Below are 17,562 nucleotides of genomic sequence, written 5' to 3' on the forward strand. Positions count from 1 at the left end.
CTAATTGCTACTCGTTTGCAATGCATTCGATTTATTTAAGTTCAATCGGACAAGGGTGTGTTTCTGATGCAAATTGCGGACTCACTAACCGCTGCATCACTTGACGGCCATGTTCTTTCTGTGGTGCCATTCTCCGCTTATTTCACTGCGGTTAGATTTCACTCACGCACTCTTAGAAAAGTGTTGTTTAACCCCACGTTAACTGCTTCCGCTCAGTATCGACGCCTCCTCTATCCCCTGGTGTAAGGAGTCATACATCTGAACTCATACCTACACAGGTTTGCTTTGAGGCACTCCACCGTGTGCATTTTCTGTAATGAGAAGGAAGAACTAATCGCTTCCTTTTGTCGTGCCACCGCTTTACTGTGCTAAGAAAAAGAATTCTCGAAATTACCATACAGAATTGGCCTGGATCTGATGATTCTCGTTATCCTTTCGTTTGAAGCTTGGGCGCTCGGGTACACACACAATTATGTTTAATTGCGCTGCCGTCCGGGAATATTATTTTTCATTCCAAACGATTGGCCAGTTAAATTTGCAGCCTTTGTTATTACTTTAGTACATTTCAACAGCATACGTCATTCCTTTTCACGCATCTGTCACGTTGAACTTATCCTTCTTCGCGAGTGTGCTTGTGAAATTCACTTGCAATATTCATTAGTCCTTATAAACCTGTGTAGTTGTCAATCCTCCATAGTGGGTATGAGCCACACGTTCAGAGGATAGAAGAAGAAGACGAAGAAGAAGACGAAAGTAGCAGCTTCCTCGTCCTTGTCGCCGCGCCCTAGTCCGTGCTGCGTATTCTTTTCTCCCAGGATCCTGACGTGTTAGAAGCCTCGCCGGCTCCTTCATGAGATCACGTCTTGCAAGCTACTATTCCCGAGCTTCGGTAAGCAGCCTAGAAGTCAGCATATATTTCGCATTCTCATTGTTGGCGGGTGCCACTCGTCTTGTGCTTCATCTTGTACGTTTAAGTAAGCTTCTTTACGACCAGAGCATCTCTTGTCATAAGGCTCAAGCTATCGCTTACAATGACTTCAACTCTAGGTCGGTTCGTTGAGATTTATTTATTTATTTATTTATTTATTTATTTATTTATTTATTTATTTATTTATTTATTTATTTATTTATTTATTTATTTATTTATTCATTCATTCATTCATTCACGATACAGCACAAAATGAGATGGCTCCGTCTCTAAAGGCGACATTATCGGTAGCCTGGCTCTCGGAGCCAGCACACATACGGCACTACAGTTTCAGCTAAAAAGCAAAACCAGAAAGCGATTCAACCCCGAGCTGAACTGGGGGAAAGTGTCTTTCAGAGCAAGTTGCGGGCGTAATAATGGCGTATATGAACCGTGTAATTTATTCTCAGAGGCACGCAACGGCTCAAACGACAGCGCCTCGAAACTCTAGATGCCACGAGGGAAGAATGCGAAAACGCTCCCCTTACCACCGGCACCATGGTGAGGTGGTACTGCATGGTTGCACGACACTTGTACACGGTACAGAAAAAAAGGAACCGATTACGATTATACAATTGCTTTACCCAAATGTTAATTTGCTTTACCCAAATGTTAATTCATTACAGTGACTAATGATTTGTACAAGAAAGTCATTAAGGAATTACGAAATAGTAATCGATTACTTTCGGTTTGCTTTCGTCCCAATTTTTGTTGGCCTTGCACAAATCGAGTAAATCAAACGAGCTGACCTGGCTATATTAATGCGTCCCCTGCAGCCATCCACACGTTAGCTTCACCAGCAATTGCTTTTAAAGATTTTTTGTCGGTCACCTTCCCTTGTTTTCAGACGAAGAGATAGCAGCGACATTGAAAACTCTCTAAACGAGTGCTCTAGAAGAAGCGGCGGTGTGGTATCATATCTTGAGCACAAGGGTGCCGTTACTAAATGTCGCGATGCTCACGTTTGGATCGTCTATGAAGTGCAGGGCTTCATTGTTGCTTGGGCCCGGAGAAGGCACTCCCGGCAGTCTCAATGAAAGCCTGAAAAAGATATAGCGCTAAGGTCATTTCCGAAGTTCGCTATCGAGTAATAGCATCGTCTGTTGAAGTTTGCGAGGCTGCTGCGGGACTCGGCCGCGCGCATTTTACCGTAATTCCCATCAAGTTCGAGTGCTCAAAACTTCGTCGCCTGTTACATTTTGTATCGCCAATAAAGTAACTGGTTGCATGTAAATGGTCACTGAAAAAAAAGTAAAAACAGTGAGCATTACCGAGTAAACGAAGTATTCGATGAATTACAACATTACATAAAACCGCAATGAAAGCGTAATTGATTACAAGTAATATATTACGCATAGTTTGTTACGTATAAGTCTCTGTGATACCAGCAGTACCGATGCCACTAGGAGCACCGGTGCCGCATGTTGGTAACACAGGTAGTGATTCCACCGCGAGCCCCGGGACCACAGAGTTTCTCCCTATGACACCTAGAGGAAAATCTGACGCCACCGTCTATGGGAGTTTCTTAAGGGGCGCCGTGCCATGATGGGAATGATGGTATATGTGTCTGCGACGCTTGTGTTGGCTGGTGTTGTAAGAGGCTTCGTCTAAAACGCGGATATGGCTACACAAATAACGCGTTCTTGAAGTGAAATCTTCATAAAATGTTTCCATTCACGCAAATTACATCTTTACTCACCTACAATGCATGACGAAGTGAAGCAAAGCAAGAACAGACGACAAACTGTTTCAAAGCGAGCGCGAATCTTGTCGTCTGTCCTCCAACTTTAGCGGCCCGCTGATACTCTTTACGTATCATATAATTGGACATGCAATAACAAGTTCTCATAGTTAAACAAAACACGTTTTTTGTGTAATAATAAAGCTAAAACAGCTTTTTACGTGCAGTTTTAGTAGAAAATGAGTCATTGTGACAGACGGAACGGTGCTTGCCTGGCTCTTCGGGAACGATGTCAATCCGAAGTCACAATATACCGGCATTCCCATGCATACCACAGCGCAGCAGCGCCAGATTTCCCTCTAGGTAATATAGTGAGAAACTCTCTACCCGGGACTACTGGCATCAGATCTTCGGGATCGGGGCACATTTTTATACGGCACTATCTTTGGCATCGACCCACGATAGAAGCTAGGGCCATAGCCAATGCAAAATAACGGGTGATAAAAATAATTTAATTCTGGCGTTTTAGGCGCGAAAACCGCAATTTGATCATGAGGCACGCTGTAGTGGAAGACTCCCGAGTAGATTTGACCACCTGGCGTTCTTTAACGTACACCCAGTGCACGATACACGGGAGTCTGTGCATTTCGCCCGCATCGAAATGTAGTCGCCACTGCCGCGATTTGATCCCGCGCCCTCGTGCTTATCAGCGCTAGCCATAGCCGCTAAGCCACAACGAAGGGAGAAAAAAAAGGTGGTGAGGAGGGGGCGGATAACCGGTGAAGAAAGATTTGTTTTTAAAACTAAATACAATCTCTACATAGCGCATAATTTGCAATACAAATTCAGCACCACACAATGGAGTAGTATCCTTACACGCAATACACAACGAGATCTAGAATGCACACATTAAGTATTTGCACGTAAGCTAAAATAATCAGCAGACCGTTTTAAAATCGGTTAATGTTCTACCAAATATAGTTGTTTTGCACATTTTCTAAAGTAAACCAATAATGTTTATTTATCTATTAAATTTCAATTTTTAATACTACAATAATTATTTACGGAAAACACGGGAAATGCGTGGGATGGAAATTCAAGACGATAAGCAAAACGAGAGTAAGGTGAACGCAGGATCGAACGTTTTGACAGGTACTTGCCTTTCTTAAAGTCGGCATATGCTCTCCTGGGCACATTTTATACCGGTACGTTTATTCATTTAGGAGGTTTGAAGTTTGCCATTCGAGCAGTTGTTGCCATGGGTCTAATTGTGGGCTTTGGTAAATTTGAGTACGTAATTTAGTAATGGTATATAGTCCATGTATACGAACAAAAAAAATATAAAATTCGGGGTTACCCTTAATTTGAGAAAATATTACTTCTGGTCAGCGTAGCTTGTATAAACCTTGAACGGATAACATCCCGAGGTGCTGAGTGGATTCAGAAATCAGTTTTTATTTCATTACTGGGGTATCTTTATGCATCTTTCTGCTGAATGTATGCAGGAAGTCCTTACTTAATTGTATTTCCCTTGCTCAGCTCTGCAGGCTGCTGCCAAGCCCACGCGTAACAGATCCGCCTGCAAAGCCTGCTTCCATTCTCCCGGGCCTGTTCTTGTTGGCCTTCGTGGCCAGCGTGTCCCTACTCATAGTGTTTGCACGCTTCTTCTTGGGTGCGGGCGGCATGTACTGCAACACGGCGGCCTGCGGCGAGTTCGCTCGTCTTCTGAAGAGCTCGATCAACCATTCTATTGATCCGTGCGACAGCTTCGGCTCCTTCGTCTGCCACGGCTGGCGTCAGCAAAACCCGTACTCGGTTCGTGAAAAGCACTACCGCGCCACGCTAGCCTACATCTCTCGCCTCACCCAGTCAGAGCAGATTCTGCTAGTCCGCCAGAGCGCGCTGCAGCAAGTCGCCACTTTCTACCGCAGCTGTAGTGAGCATGCCGTCTCTGGACGCAACGACACTCAGCTGGTCAAGTCATGGCTCGTCGACGCTGGCGTAGTGTGGCCCGCGTGGCCCACCAATCCCAACGTCCTTGACACACTCACTTACCTCGCGCTCCACCTCGGCTGGTCCAGCGTGATCGACATCGAGGTCGAGAGACCAGGCCGGCAGAGTGCCGTCATCACCCTCAAACGCTCGCTCAGCTTCTTCTTGGTAAGCAGCCATAATATGTCAGCACCTGACCAGCGCAGGCTGTTTAAAACACTTCGAGAAGCCTTTCAACCGAATGAGGATACGACGCGCTCTCGTTTAGTGACGTTCGCAGACATCGCCCGTATCGAGAGAGATATGGTAACCGAGCTCGTCAGTGCCTCAACTCATCGCCAGCAGTTGTCACTGGGAGAAGCACAACTCTACCGAAGCCCCAGCGAGTGGAACGCCACCGTCGCCCGTCACACGCGCACTGGCACCGCTGTCTCATTCCGAACCACGCACCCTCTCTTCTTCTTGGAATTCGCGCGTCTGTGGCGCCAACACGGCGAAAGAGAGGTGCATCTGCTTGTGTCCTGGCACGCGGTGCGGTTCGCAGCCTACTTCGCGCACGCGAATTTGACGAATAGCTACAGCTCCGGCGAGAACGAAGATAAGTTTCACCGAGACAATTTCTGCATAGTCTTGCTGTACGCAACTCTGGGCGATGTTGTGTTCGCCTCCTACAGCAACCTGGTGTTCTCTGGTCCCGTGCGTCAAGATGTGAAGACCTTAGTGCTGTCAGTGCGCGAGACATTTGCGCAACTCCTGAGCGCGGACTCTAAATTCGCCACTAGAGTGTCTGCGTTAGCTGGCTGGAGCTTCGTCGACCACGTCTTCGCCATACTGGACCGAGGGAACAGCGAACTCGCCCATGCGCCGCTGCCAGGAGTGCCGGACTTCGGAGGCGTGTTCGCCATCAACTGGCGCTCGGCCATACGTTCCTTGCAGCGAGCTGAGACGCCTCTGAAGCGTTCACTCTTCCCCGAGACGCTCAATCGCGCGAGCCTCTTCGAGATCATTCCCGAACTCCGTGACTTCGTGCTTTTGCCTTCGGCGCTCGCTTTCCCGATGTATGACGCGGCAGCCACTGCCGCCATAAAGTACGGTGCCCTGGGCAGTCACGTGGCACAAGCGTCAGCACGCATCTTTCTCGCCCCACTCTTTGGTAACGACACTGATACGTCCGATGAACTACGCCAGTTTCTGACCGATTTGCGCGATTGCCTTCAGCAAGACGCAGCGCTGCCGTATCCGCCCGCTGCTCTCAAACTCATGGAAGACCTGTTTGCACTGTCGTCTCTGGTGGAAGCCTTCTTTTCAGCCGAAAAGAAGGACAATCGAATGCTGCATGATCTACCGGCATTGTCCTCGACGCAATTGTTCTTTGCTACCTGGTGTTTTATGCGCTGCACGGGTTCCCAGTCGGCAGGTGGCAACGTGGATCCATGTTCTCCTGCTCTGCGCCACGTGAAGGGTTTCTCCGACGCCTTCGAGTGCGCTAAGAACACCGGCCTCAACCCAGCTCGCCGCTGCGAACTTTTCTGACATCTTACAAAAATTATGATCAATTAGAAAACTCGTATCGAATTGCTGTCCTGAATATAGATAACGCTGCACGGACAACTAAAGAAAAGGGACGTAGACGTTTCCTGTCCAGAAATGAACACCAAAAGGAACATTTTGAATGATATTGATAAACCACAGCATCATGATAAATTGGGATAAGCTGAACAGTACGCGATAGTCCATACCCATTCCACTTTATGGTGTACCAAGGTCCAATGTACTCGCGTCCTGCTTTTCTTTTTTTTCACACGGTTATTTCTTTATTTATTTTGCTGCGTCTTGCGGATTATTAAGCACTTGATATACACAACGCGAAAATATGGCACCTGGTGTCGTGGACAACTCAAATTGTAGAATCTCAGTGTTCCGTAAAATGTTTTCCGTCAATCCACCACTGTACGCTTGCTGGTGTTTAATGCTGGCTCGGTTCCCTCTTCTGAAAGCCAAATGTTATACCCCTTTGTTTTTCTTGAACGAAGTTTGACGAGTCCGGGGAGGCATCTACGTCGCATGTCTGTTACTGGTGCAAGTCAGCGACCATGAGATCTTTACAGCGAAGCTGCTTATGGCTAGGGTTCCATGCATTTTTGTTCTCCGTGCACAAAAAATATCATCACTGGCTCATACCCCCTAAGCATTCATACTCCCCTAGCAAGCAAAAAATGCAATGGCTCACAGCCCTGTAAGGAAGAGGCTGCAAGCACTCGTCAAAGTGAAGCGAACAGTGCTTAAATTCTTTGTAATCACTCATGCAACATGCAGAAGCGCATGTCGAAAACTGTCATCATCAATGGCTCATACCGCCGTAAAAATGACCGCCGTAAAAATGATTGCCGTAAAAAAATGCAATGACTTATAATTCCGTAAGGTTTATGGCTACTCACTTTGCGTGAATTAGCTGCGATGAAACTAACCCTGTTGTAGTTGTCGGCGATTTCAATGTGGATGTGCCGGTACCGAAAAGAGTGCGGTTTACGCGTTCCGTGTTGCAGACATAACCCTTGCAATGCCACACCGTTCCGGCCCAAGCGACCACCCAGAGGCGTACGTGCATCGATTTCACATCGTCAAAGAATGTGATTACAGTTGCGAGTGAAATAATGACCAGCGATCGAGGCAATAAACGAGTGGGCGTACCTTTCGTCACGATGACCGCCCATCAAGACAATTAGTTTCCACCTTTGTTCAAAAATTATGCGTCAACTCCGTTCTTGTGCTAAATAGCTTCGCTAGTCAACCACCTTCACAGAGTGTAAAGGCACATGATTTTTTTAAGAAGCTTGTCAAGACGATCTAAAGCCAGCAAATTTTCCAATAATTTTTTTATACTGCTGAATTGCTGAGCATAACTGAGCATGCCATCGTTCACTAAAACCTTAGAAAATAGCAACTATCTGACCACCCGGAACGTGTTCCGACGCTCTATTTTGATATTGACTAGTTATTTATTGTGTCTTACTACGCAGAAGCAAAAACGCAGCAGAGATTCGAATATTTCTGCCAAGTCAACGTACATTTTTAACGCTGCAGGCGTATGCAGCCATGGTGCTTCGACTTAGTGAAAGGGTAAGGAGAAGGAAAAGGAAATGTAAAGTCGTAACTTGTGCTCTTTCAGACCATAAACCGATCATAACAAAAGACACGGAGGTTAACGAAGATCGAGTCCAGCAGTCATTGCTTTGGTTTCTGTGTTGCCTTTGGTTATTTGTTTAGTTTCTGTTAATCAAGTAGCAGTGCCATGGGAGGTGCGTCGGGTCAGCATGTTTTATGCCGACATTAACCATTATATCAAGTTTGATATCATTGCCGCGTTACTGGAACCGAAGATTGGCTCACAATGGCGACACGTAAGCATAATTTATTACAGGACAGAGGGTATGCGTACAGAGGGCATACTTTCGCATCTGCTAGCGGTACATAATACGTGAAGTATACGTTACTGCGCACCCATGAGCAGCTGTACAACATTCAAAACAACGTTCCCTGCTCTGCTGCGTGATACGTGTAGTTGGGCGCGGGAAACAACTGTTGTCACTCACAAATGAAACTTTGTGGGCGGCGTGAGCATCGCAGTGGGAGCATGTAGCTTCGTGGCCGGGAATCGGACCTAGGACCTAGCGCTCAAGAGAAAAACGCCATACCAAGAACGCCATCCAGCTGGATCTAGCATGGATCAGGGCAGGAAGTTGGGCTACGTGGATACTTGACATTCTTCGTGTCTGCAGCCCTGATAAAAAAGTGGAATGAAATAGGACGAAAGCAATCGAGAAGCCAACGTAACAATGCCAAAATTTTTAATTTTGTTGAGATATCCCAAAAAAATCTTCGCCCTCTTACGCATTTTGTCATGCCCTTAAGCTTTTTTACATGTATAACTAAGTTTACAACGTTCATTACACTACATCTGTCATTTCTATTCATTGACAGTATTTTTATGCCCTATAGATTTGTATACTGATCATTCTTTTCTTTTATTTAATTCTTCTGTTACATATTTTATTGTGTTTGTTTGTTCTACCTAGCTTCTTCAACTTTCATACGACTCTTCCTTGCTATCATTAACCGAGGGTCCCATTGCTTTGAGATCCCTGTGTGTATATTCACTCTGAGTCATTCATTGGGTTTAAAGAATAATAAACTGAAACTGAAGCAGCTTTAAAACCACCCGCTTAATTACCAATCTCTCGCGCGCAAGCGACGTGGCTAGGGAACAAAAACAAGTCGGCGTTTTTTTCTACGCTGTTCTTTATCTTCTTCGGTCTTAAATTTATTTCCACATTTATGTAATAGCGCAGATTGTGGTTCTTTAAGAATGTTCACCTGAAGGGATATGCTAAAGATATGCATTCGAACGTCATAGTAAGATTTTTGCCGACACAGGAATACTTTGTAGCGATTTTGTAACGCCGCCTTTTCAAATGCTATTCCTTTTCGCGCTCCGTCTGTATTATCAACAGATGGTGGTGATAACTTTATTGCACACAGAGGAGTTGCAGACACGCAGGTCCTTGGGATCACCCGCATAATCAACAGGATCAGTGGGCCGTGAGCAGTGGGTAATAGGAGTGGCATAGAATTGAGCGGAAGGCATCACTACAATGTTGCGGCTCTACATTTGAAAACAGCAGTGCGTATGTGAACACTGTCACTTAATTTGTGAGAAAAATACGACAGCAAAGAGGCGTTTCTCATTAATAATACCTCTCAAGCGGCTGAAATAACATTTATTCAAGAAAAAAAGAACACTTGTTGGAAGCAATTTGTATAACTTTATTGTGGTTTCTAGAAAAAATTCATATATGACAGGTTGGAATAACGACATGCCTGACAGCAATTACGCTTATCGATAAGGTGAGGGTAAGCATCGATAAGGTGAGGGTAAGCAAGTGTTGCTGTCTGTGATAAATTGTGCTCCACCGAGAACATTAAAAAAAGCAAGAAATCAAAATCACGTCTTATTTCCATGTGAACGGTGCTGAAGATGATTTTTAGAGGACAAATAACCATAGCTAGATGGTTTAGCCATCCATTGACACGGCGTCTAATGACGATGTGTTGTAGCTCCCATGTCACCAGATTGATCTACCACTCAATCGATGGTAACGTCCCGATAAGCGCCATCGCCAACGTTTCTAAGCGTTTCTAGCACATATCCAGTGCCACATACCCAGAGGCCTATCCAAGTTGTCTATTTCGGCACATACCCATTGTCCATAGTCTTCTCAGCAAGAGAGAGTAGTCAACACACACGCACACGCACGCACACGTATGTATGTATGTATGTATGTATGTATGTATGTATGTATGTATGTATGTATGTATGTATGTATGTATGTATGTATGTATGTATGTATGTATGTATGTATGTATGTATGTATGTATGTATGTATGTATGTATGTATGTATGTATGTATGTATGTATGTATGTATGTATGTATGTATGTATGTATGTATGTATGTATGTATGTATGTATGTATGTATGTAGACAACTTTGGTCACTGGGATTGGGCTGGCTACTGTTCCTTGCTGAGAAGACTATGGACAGTGGGTATGTGCCCATTCTTGGTCAGACCCCAGAATAGCATGCGACAAAATAGTTATGAAGCGCACATCTCTCATCAGCGCTGTCATTTCCTCGACAAGCAACACACCCCACCTTCATCCTTTGGACGCAAACAACAAACAGCCAAAAGCGCCGACGCTGCGGTCGTGTCATCCGTTTTACTATCGCTATGGAAGCTTCCTGTCATCTAGATTCCAACATTGCGTTGAACTTACGTGCTTTTTGGACTGGCTGGAGTACACTGATTTTCCACACACCCTCCTACTTCCCTTCCAAGCTGTCACATTTGTTGGACTGCGTCTTGAGTGATGTCACTCATGTCTGTTCCCGTAGACCAATGCGTCAAACCACTCTGCCAGCGGAATTCTGGTCTGTCTCTTGCACAAACTTGTGTTTCCACCGAAACACATTCAATTTCACTGTGAGGGAGCTTTAACAGAACAGCAAACGCGTTTCGGTGAAATGAAATTTTGATGAGACTATGTGAGAACAAGCCTATGCAAGCAATAGCCGTCAGCGTTCCACACTGGTAAACTTGCATTAAACACAAGTGCTTTGTGTTCACGATTGAAGCATGAACAGCTCAATTAAATTGCCATGGAGCGCTGCCGATCATACACATTTTTAGTGCGGACAAAAGAGATGATTCATGCAGGGATTCCCTGAATTGCGCAGCCAAGCCTAATTTATTGAAGTGTCCAACCACTTCAATATTGAAGCATAAAGCCTATGGAGCGCAATTCCTATAGAAGAGGCAATTAAAATTCTGGAAATTTTTTTAATCTGGAAACAAGTGTAATACGTAATATCTTAGGTCCTGAATTGAAAGCATTGTATATAGGATTTTCTGAGAGTGTGTTATTACAGGACTATGGATGATTATTTTGAGGATGATTGAGCAGCGATCGTATTGAAGTGTACAGCTGTTTTATTGGCTCTGGTGGCGCGGGTTTTTGGTAAAGAAAACGTAGCAGCAGTGCTGTGTCTATGATCTTCAAAAAGGCACTGTCATGCTCCCTTTTGCCTTTGGCTGTCAAATTTTGTGTTACATTTATTAAGAAAAAAATTACGATCACTACAAGCAGCAGCCTTTCAACAAGCGTCATAAATCATGATGTGAGCATTATTCAAACGTTTTATCCACGCTTCTTTAAAAGATGCAAAGCACAGCTATTAGGAAGACCAAATTCCAGAATACGGTAATAATACTAAATATGGCAGTTGGTAAATGAATGTTTAAATAATTCTGGTTCACATCACACGATTACATCACTTTCCATGAATGGTGTGCTCATAACATCCCTGAATGAGATAACTAATACCTTCAGTGATTGCATTTCGATAGGTACTACTCTCACTGACAGTTCTGATATTCTCCTTCACCTACCAACCACAATATTTTTTACCTCACCCCACTAACCATGAAGAAACTGAATCCGTCATTTTAAGTTTGAAATAAACTGGCCTTGATCTGGATAATATCTCCGCAAAACACATCAGATTAGCTCGTTCTAGAATCTCACCCATTTTAACCCAGATATTTAACCTTTCTTTCAGTACTGGCGTTCTTCCCTGACAAACTCAATGCTGCGAAGGTCATACCTGTAGAGAAAAAAAGATGACAAAACATCATCTGAAAATAGCCGTCCGATTTCTGTTCCTCGCTTCCTTGCCAACGTTCTAAAAAAAATTGGTAGGAACAAGACTAAACAAGTACTACACGAACTCTAACATACTAACTTCTCAGTTTGGACTCCGCTGAGGGTTGTCTACGGACCTTGCCATCGCATGTTTTACAGATAATATTAAGTCTTACACTGATCATGGCGATATTTCAGCTTCTGTATTTAGAGATTTGTCTTGAGCTTTTGATTCTATTGACCATAACATTCTTTTTTTTTTTGAAGCTTGAGTGTCACGGTATTGTTCGGCCACCGCTATCATTAGTAAAAAGTATTTTTGTCTAATAGACGGCAGCTTGTCGTTGATTGTTTTTCTAATCCCTCTTGTAGTATTGAAGGTGTTACCCAAGGATCTATTTTAGGAACCCTTTTGTTTTTAACATGCAATAATAACTTGCCTTATTGCCTTTCTCGCTCAAAGAGTATTTTGTACGCAGACAACACAACCATCTTTGCTCACAGCTCTGACCTCAATGTTCTAATTTCCTATTTACAAGCAGATTGAAATTCCCTGGTGCAGTGATGTACAGCAAACGGCCTATCAATTAACGTTTCCAAATCGTCTCTTATGCTTATTCATTCACCGAACAGGAAAACTTTACCTGCTTGACTTTTCTTCAACAACCAGGCTATGACTTTACTCGATCATGTTACTTTTCTCAAAGGCATTGTTGACGCTCATCTTAGGTTTCATGAACACATGTCTTCAGTCTGCATTAAAATATCGTATGTCATACTTGCTCTCCTTGAAACCAGATTCTACTTCCAACTCCACGTACTCGCAACATTATATTACGCCTTTATAAACAGCCATATAAACTACTGCACCTTATCATGGGGCCATACATGCGCCGTTCACCTCTCCCCACTGATTAAACTCCAGAAACAAGCCTTTCCCGCTATTAAATTCACTCCACGGCTTTCAACTTCTTTCCTCATTTTTGCTGATCTGAATATTTGGCGTTTGTCTAGCTTTTATTTTTCTAATATAGGCAATATATCCTTTAGTATTTATAACCATGTCCTCACTTTCGACAGTTTCCCACAACATTTGCTCTCTAAACCTAATTCCACTCACTTCGCTACCCATCGTATCTTGTTCTTACCTATTATCCGTGTATTAGGGTAGATCGACTTCGCTTTTGTTTTTCGGTATCATTTGGAATAGTTTACACACACACAGATATGAAATCTGTAGCTTCCTTCAAATGTTTAGAAAAAATCTGAAACAACCTGTTTTAAAATGTCATGTAATCACATCTACCGGTGAACGTTATTGATGAACTTACATATGTATTTCTCTTTTCTAATATACCGGGTGTTTCAGCGAACACTCAACATTTTTTTAGATTGCCTGTGGCAGATAGCATAATTCTAGTTCATGAACTGGCCTACTCGAAGACGCGGACATTACTAGCACAAAAAAAAATTTAAGTGCATAATCAACTTATGAACAAAAATTCACTAATTATGTTTTAACTAATTGCCTTATAGCCCATATTGCAATTTACTCATTCTAGCCCTGGAGCTCACGAGGCGGATCCACTTAGAACGAATTCTCAGGATGACACCAGTTTCGATATGTTAATTACCGAACTTTGCGGAGAAACGGATTAGCGTTCCATTTACTTTTGTGCTTGAATGCATAAAAACGACGTTTTGTTAAAAAAAAAAGTAAGTCGAAGCCACAATCTGATAAGGAGCCATATAGTGCGGGACTACGGATTAATTTTGACTACGTGGGGTGCTTTAACACGAACCTAAATCTAAGTACATGAGCGTTCTTGCAGTCCGACCCCATCGGAATGCGGCCGCCGCGGATTGCATCGAACCCGCGTCCTATAGCTCGGCAGCGCAACGCATAGCCACTGAACTACCCACCGCGGTGGGGTAGGTAAAACATATCTGCTTTTTAACTCTGCAACGCAATTCTTAAAGCATGGGCTTTGAGTCATTTCCACGTATCTCTAAACGCAGCAAAGTTGCCTTCCTTTGTCTAGCGTAGCGATAACGTTGCCATGGAAACGCTGTCTTGCGAAGGCTGTGTTATAAAGCACTCTTGCATTAGACCGATCGCGAGTAACATTCTACCATGTAATGAAGTCTATCTGTGGTCATTACTACGTTTCGCAGCGTACGCTGTGGATGAAGCATGAATCACTGCGAATGTGTCTCACATGTCTCGCTTTTTATTGGAAGTTGTGTCACGCCACAACTACAAATCCCAGACTCGCGCGACAGACTTCGAGATCTCTATGACTTAGCCGGAGCTGTGTTAGATGACTCAAACCCCAATATTAAGCATTCTGTACGTTATTCTCAATGTCTACGCCTTCTCAACGTTTGAATGTTATATTGTCTACAGTGTGCAGTAACACACCGACGTGCTGTAACATGAACGCACAAAACATGGCATGATCTACTCAGGAGTCTGGACTATAGGGAATATTCACATGGCGTCATATACTCCGTTTTCTTGTCCTATTCACAGTTTTCACTGTGCTGCTGCACATCAGAGGTCTTTTAAGCGCTCGTTTCAATCATGCTCGCTGTACAGCAGTATTGTGGCCTCGTTGTCGTCGGTACACATCCCCTATTGCTTATATCATTCTGAAAAAAAAAACATTATTTGGGAAGATGCGATCATGTATACTGGCCGAGTTGGGAGTTTCAAGCTTTAATGTTAATATAAAGTGTTAGCAGACATGAACTGGTGGTGCACTATGTTACGTGAAAACTGCGGCGCATAACGCAGGCCTCTCAGCCTCGTTATCTCCACAAAACCACTCCTTATCAAAGGCCGAGAGAAAGATAGTGGCTTCGTCTCGACGATAAAGTGCTCTTCGTTCGCCTTCGCGGTTGAACATTGTGACACCACTGGGTGTGTCCGTTGGAATTTGTACTATCATCGCAATATGGAGCAGCATAAGGGATAGGTGCATAGGAGGGAACTGGAAAAAGGAATATTTTGTTACTCTGTAGCTCATCCAGGGCCTAAGTAAAGCATCAATCGACGTTGCACGCACGTATGAAACGGTGCAGCGGCAGTGACCGAGAGGAGTGGCCGGCGATAGCGACCGTCTTCTCGTCTACTTGAAAGTACGCGCCGTTTCTGACGCTCTCGAAAGCGCCAAACGTGAAGACGAAAGGGGAAAAATGAACAACGTATGGCCGCTACTGCTCCTGGTGCTTGCCGCTAACTTGTCGTCAACTGCATCCGCCGATGAAACTCCCGGTAAGAGGCCTTCAAAATTGCATCAGCACACGAAGGTGAACATTGCTCTATCGTCGGTGCTGTATACTTCTCAAAGGCGTGGTGGTATGTTGCTACTGCCGCGTCAAGTGATATTTTGTCTTGTGACAGCTCGTACTGTGAAAGCATTTTGATGGATGTTCTGGTTCGCTGATTTCCTGAAGATAGCCTTAGACGCAGAAAAGGTAGTCGGTTTCTTCGGTTTCCTTGCGTGAGCCATTGCTTGCAGCTCGGAGTGCATGGCACATGTGGTGCCTTCTTCCGTAGCGTCCCTTCCGACCACTTTATTTTCTCCGTCGATTATACAGTCCGCATAGGTTCAAAATCATAGAAAACTCTTGGAACGCGTCTGTTTACGATTCAATTGTTGAGTGCCTCTTCTGGGGATGTGTGAATAGTAATTTTTGAGACCGAATCGAATACGAATCCAACACGAATCGAATAGTGCCAGAGACAAACCGAATCATCAAATATTCGAATACTTTTCGAATAGTATTCGAATAATGAGCAGCCATTTAGCCAGGTGAGACAAGGTGAGGTTCACATCCTAGTTTTCATAAGGCTAGCAAGTTACCGTCATTACATTGCACGTTGTGAAGTGATGTTTATTAGAACGTACAAACGGGAAATTATGAACAATTAAGCAGTTTGGTGGCTTCGTGAAGAACCTAGCGAACAAAGACACGGGTTCCAAACTGACGCACCTTGCAAACAGTAATCGAGAAAGATTCCTGCTCTGGCATTCCGGTGCAGATTGGCGCTGATGAGGTCTAACATGTCTGGCATAGAATAACCCCAATATGCTGGCCATTCGTAACATGAAACCTTTTCCTTTCAAAAACGGATCTGTAGTAAACGCTTCTTTGGATTTAAGTTTATGGTAACAGCCACACTCCTTTGCTCAATGTGATCAGTGTACCATGTGCTGTGTGCAATTTAGGTTGACACCAAGTTCCAGCTAACTGCCGCCATCAAGAAAATTTAGAAGCAGGAAGGAGCAAAGGTTGACCGTCAGCTATTTTAGGCAGATAACTTATCAACAACAGTTAGCTTACCTGCCAGACCATTGTTAGGCACATCATCATATGGTATACAAGCACTTTACATGTTAACAATCATCTTACGGGCATTTAGGAGCCAGTGCGATGGTTGTAGAACACAAGACGCGATCGTTGAGAACATAATTCTGAACGTTCTAAGATGCCGCTGTGTTCCCTACCTCCTTTTTTTTTTACCACGAAGCGCATTAGGACTAAGGTTCTCTCGAAGAATTCGAGCTTGTAAAAAAATAAATAACGTAAAGTGCATATGTGTATGCCATCTCTTATTATGCCGTGCGCAGTATATGGCGTCGGCACTGCCCACGTTTGTATCTAAGTCACAACTTCGATCCCACAGCATAAACAATGCCTACGCATAGTTCTATTTGTTGGTTTACTTGTTAAAGTCGGGTCGTCTAAAACTACGGTTTGAGCTTACTATATAGGCAGTGAGCTTCAAGCATTATGCTAACGCACAAAGTCTCCGAGACAACTTATGTGGTATATAGCTTAAAGCAGCCATGCAGAAAGACTTTTAAAATTGAATTGCTCGAGAGTGTAGTTTGGTAAAAGGGGTATGAAACAGTTATTTAATTAAGCACGCAATCAGAACAACGAAACAAACGTCGAGAGCTTTTTTTTTTGCGAGTAAAGTGACTTAGGGATCAAGGCGTGTGTACCTGGAGGCATGCTATAACTATTTTGTCACAAATAACTCAAACACCACTATACACATCCATATGCCTCCTACAATGATTTAATCTGAGTAACAACTCACAATACTTTATTCGAAATAAAAATAAAGTTTAAGTAAACTGTTCACTACACAAGAAAAAACACTACCCGCAAGTGGTCATTGTGGTATGTTCCTTCCACTTTTGAAGATATATACGTTGTAGTAGCATTCTTACGAAAATCCCTATAGCTGGAGTTGGTTCCATTATTTCCTACGTGCAGTTGCTGAAAATCCACAAAGAATCTGTGTCGACTACGCGTTCTATACCACGTCTCTCATATCACGAAATTGGAGAACGTTAGTGAACCGTCACGCCAGAATTGTGGCAAGGAGATCTGTGAATAAAAGAATGGAAGTCAATTTATATATGATGAAGTAATAAAGGATGGAACACAGACGTTGGTACTTTATGTTGTTGGGATCGCTGTGTGTTTCGGTCTCAGGAAAAGTTATCAAGCCAATTTCTTAAGTGAGAGAAAAATACGCTTTCTTTTTTGTCCTGTTCTGCTTTTAGCGATATTTACTTGGTCATCATTCAGTTCATATCTGCGCAGAACAGCTTCCTTAACTTCGATATTTAAGGTTTTCATTTT

General features: G+C 43.6%; 3 protein-coding genes across 4 annotated transcripts in view; 2 read left to right on the forward strand and 1 right to left on the reverse strand.

Annotated features, from left to right (window-relative positions):
• The window catches only part of LOC135895812 (glycoprotein antigen BM86-like), a 236,882-nt gene that overhangs the window by 175,166 nt on the left and 44,154 nt on the right, over positions 1-17,562 (reverse strand). The window contains exon 2 of the mRNA XM_070537626.1: positions 1,930-2,008. Coding sequence (XP_070393727.1) covers positions 1,930-2,008 — 79 coding nt within the window. The remainder of the gene's footprint in view (positions 1-1,929; positions 2,009-17,562) is intronic.
• Positions 759-6,585, forward strand: LOC135895814 (endothelin-converting enzyme 1-like). Its single transcript, XM_065424005.1, has 2 exons — positions 759-889; positions 4,188-6,585. The coding sequence occupies exons 1-2, from the start codon at positions 851-853 to the stop codon at positions 6,171-6,173; spliced, it is 2,025 nt and encodes a 674-aa protein (XP_065280077.1). The 5' UTR covers positions 759-850; the 3' UTR covers positions 6,174-6,585.
• Positions 14,800-17,562, forward strand: part of LOC135895817 (glycoprotein antigen BM86-like) — a 28,394-nt gene continuing 25,631 nt past the window's right edge. For both annotated transcript variants that reach the window (XM_065424013.1, XM_065424014.1), the window contains exon 1: positions 14,800-15,175. In XM_065424013.1, coding sequence (XP_065280085.1) covers positions 15,097-15,175 — 79 coding nt within the window. In that variant the 5' untranslated portion in view covers positions 14,800-15,096. The remainder of the gene's footprint in view (positions 15,176-17,562) is intronic.

The sequence above is a fragment of the Dermacentor albipictus genome, chromosome 4 (assembly GCF_038994185.2).
Source record: "Dermacentor albipictus isolate Rhodes 1998 colony chromosome 4, USDA_Dalb.pri_finalv2, whole genome shotgun sequence".
NCBI lineage: Eukaryota > Metazoa > Arthropoda > Arachnida > Ixodida > Ixodidae > Dermacentor > Dermacentor albipictus.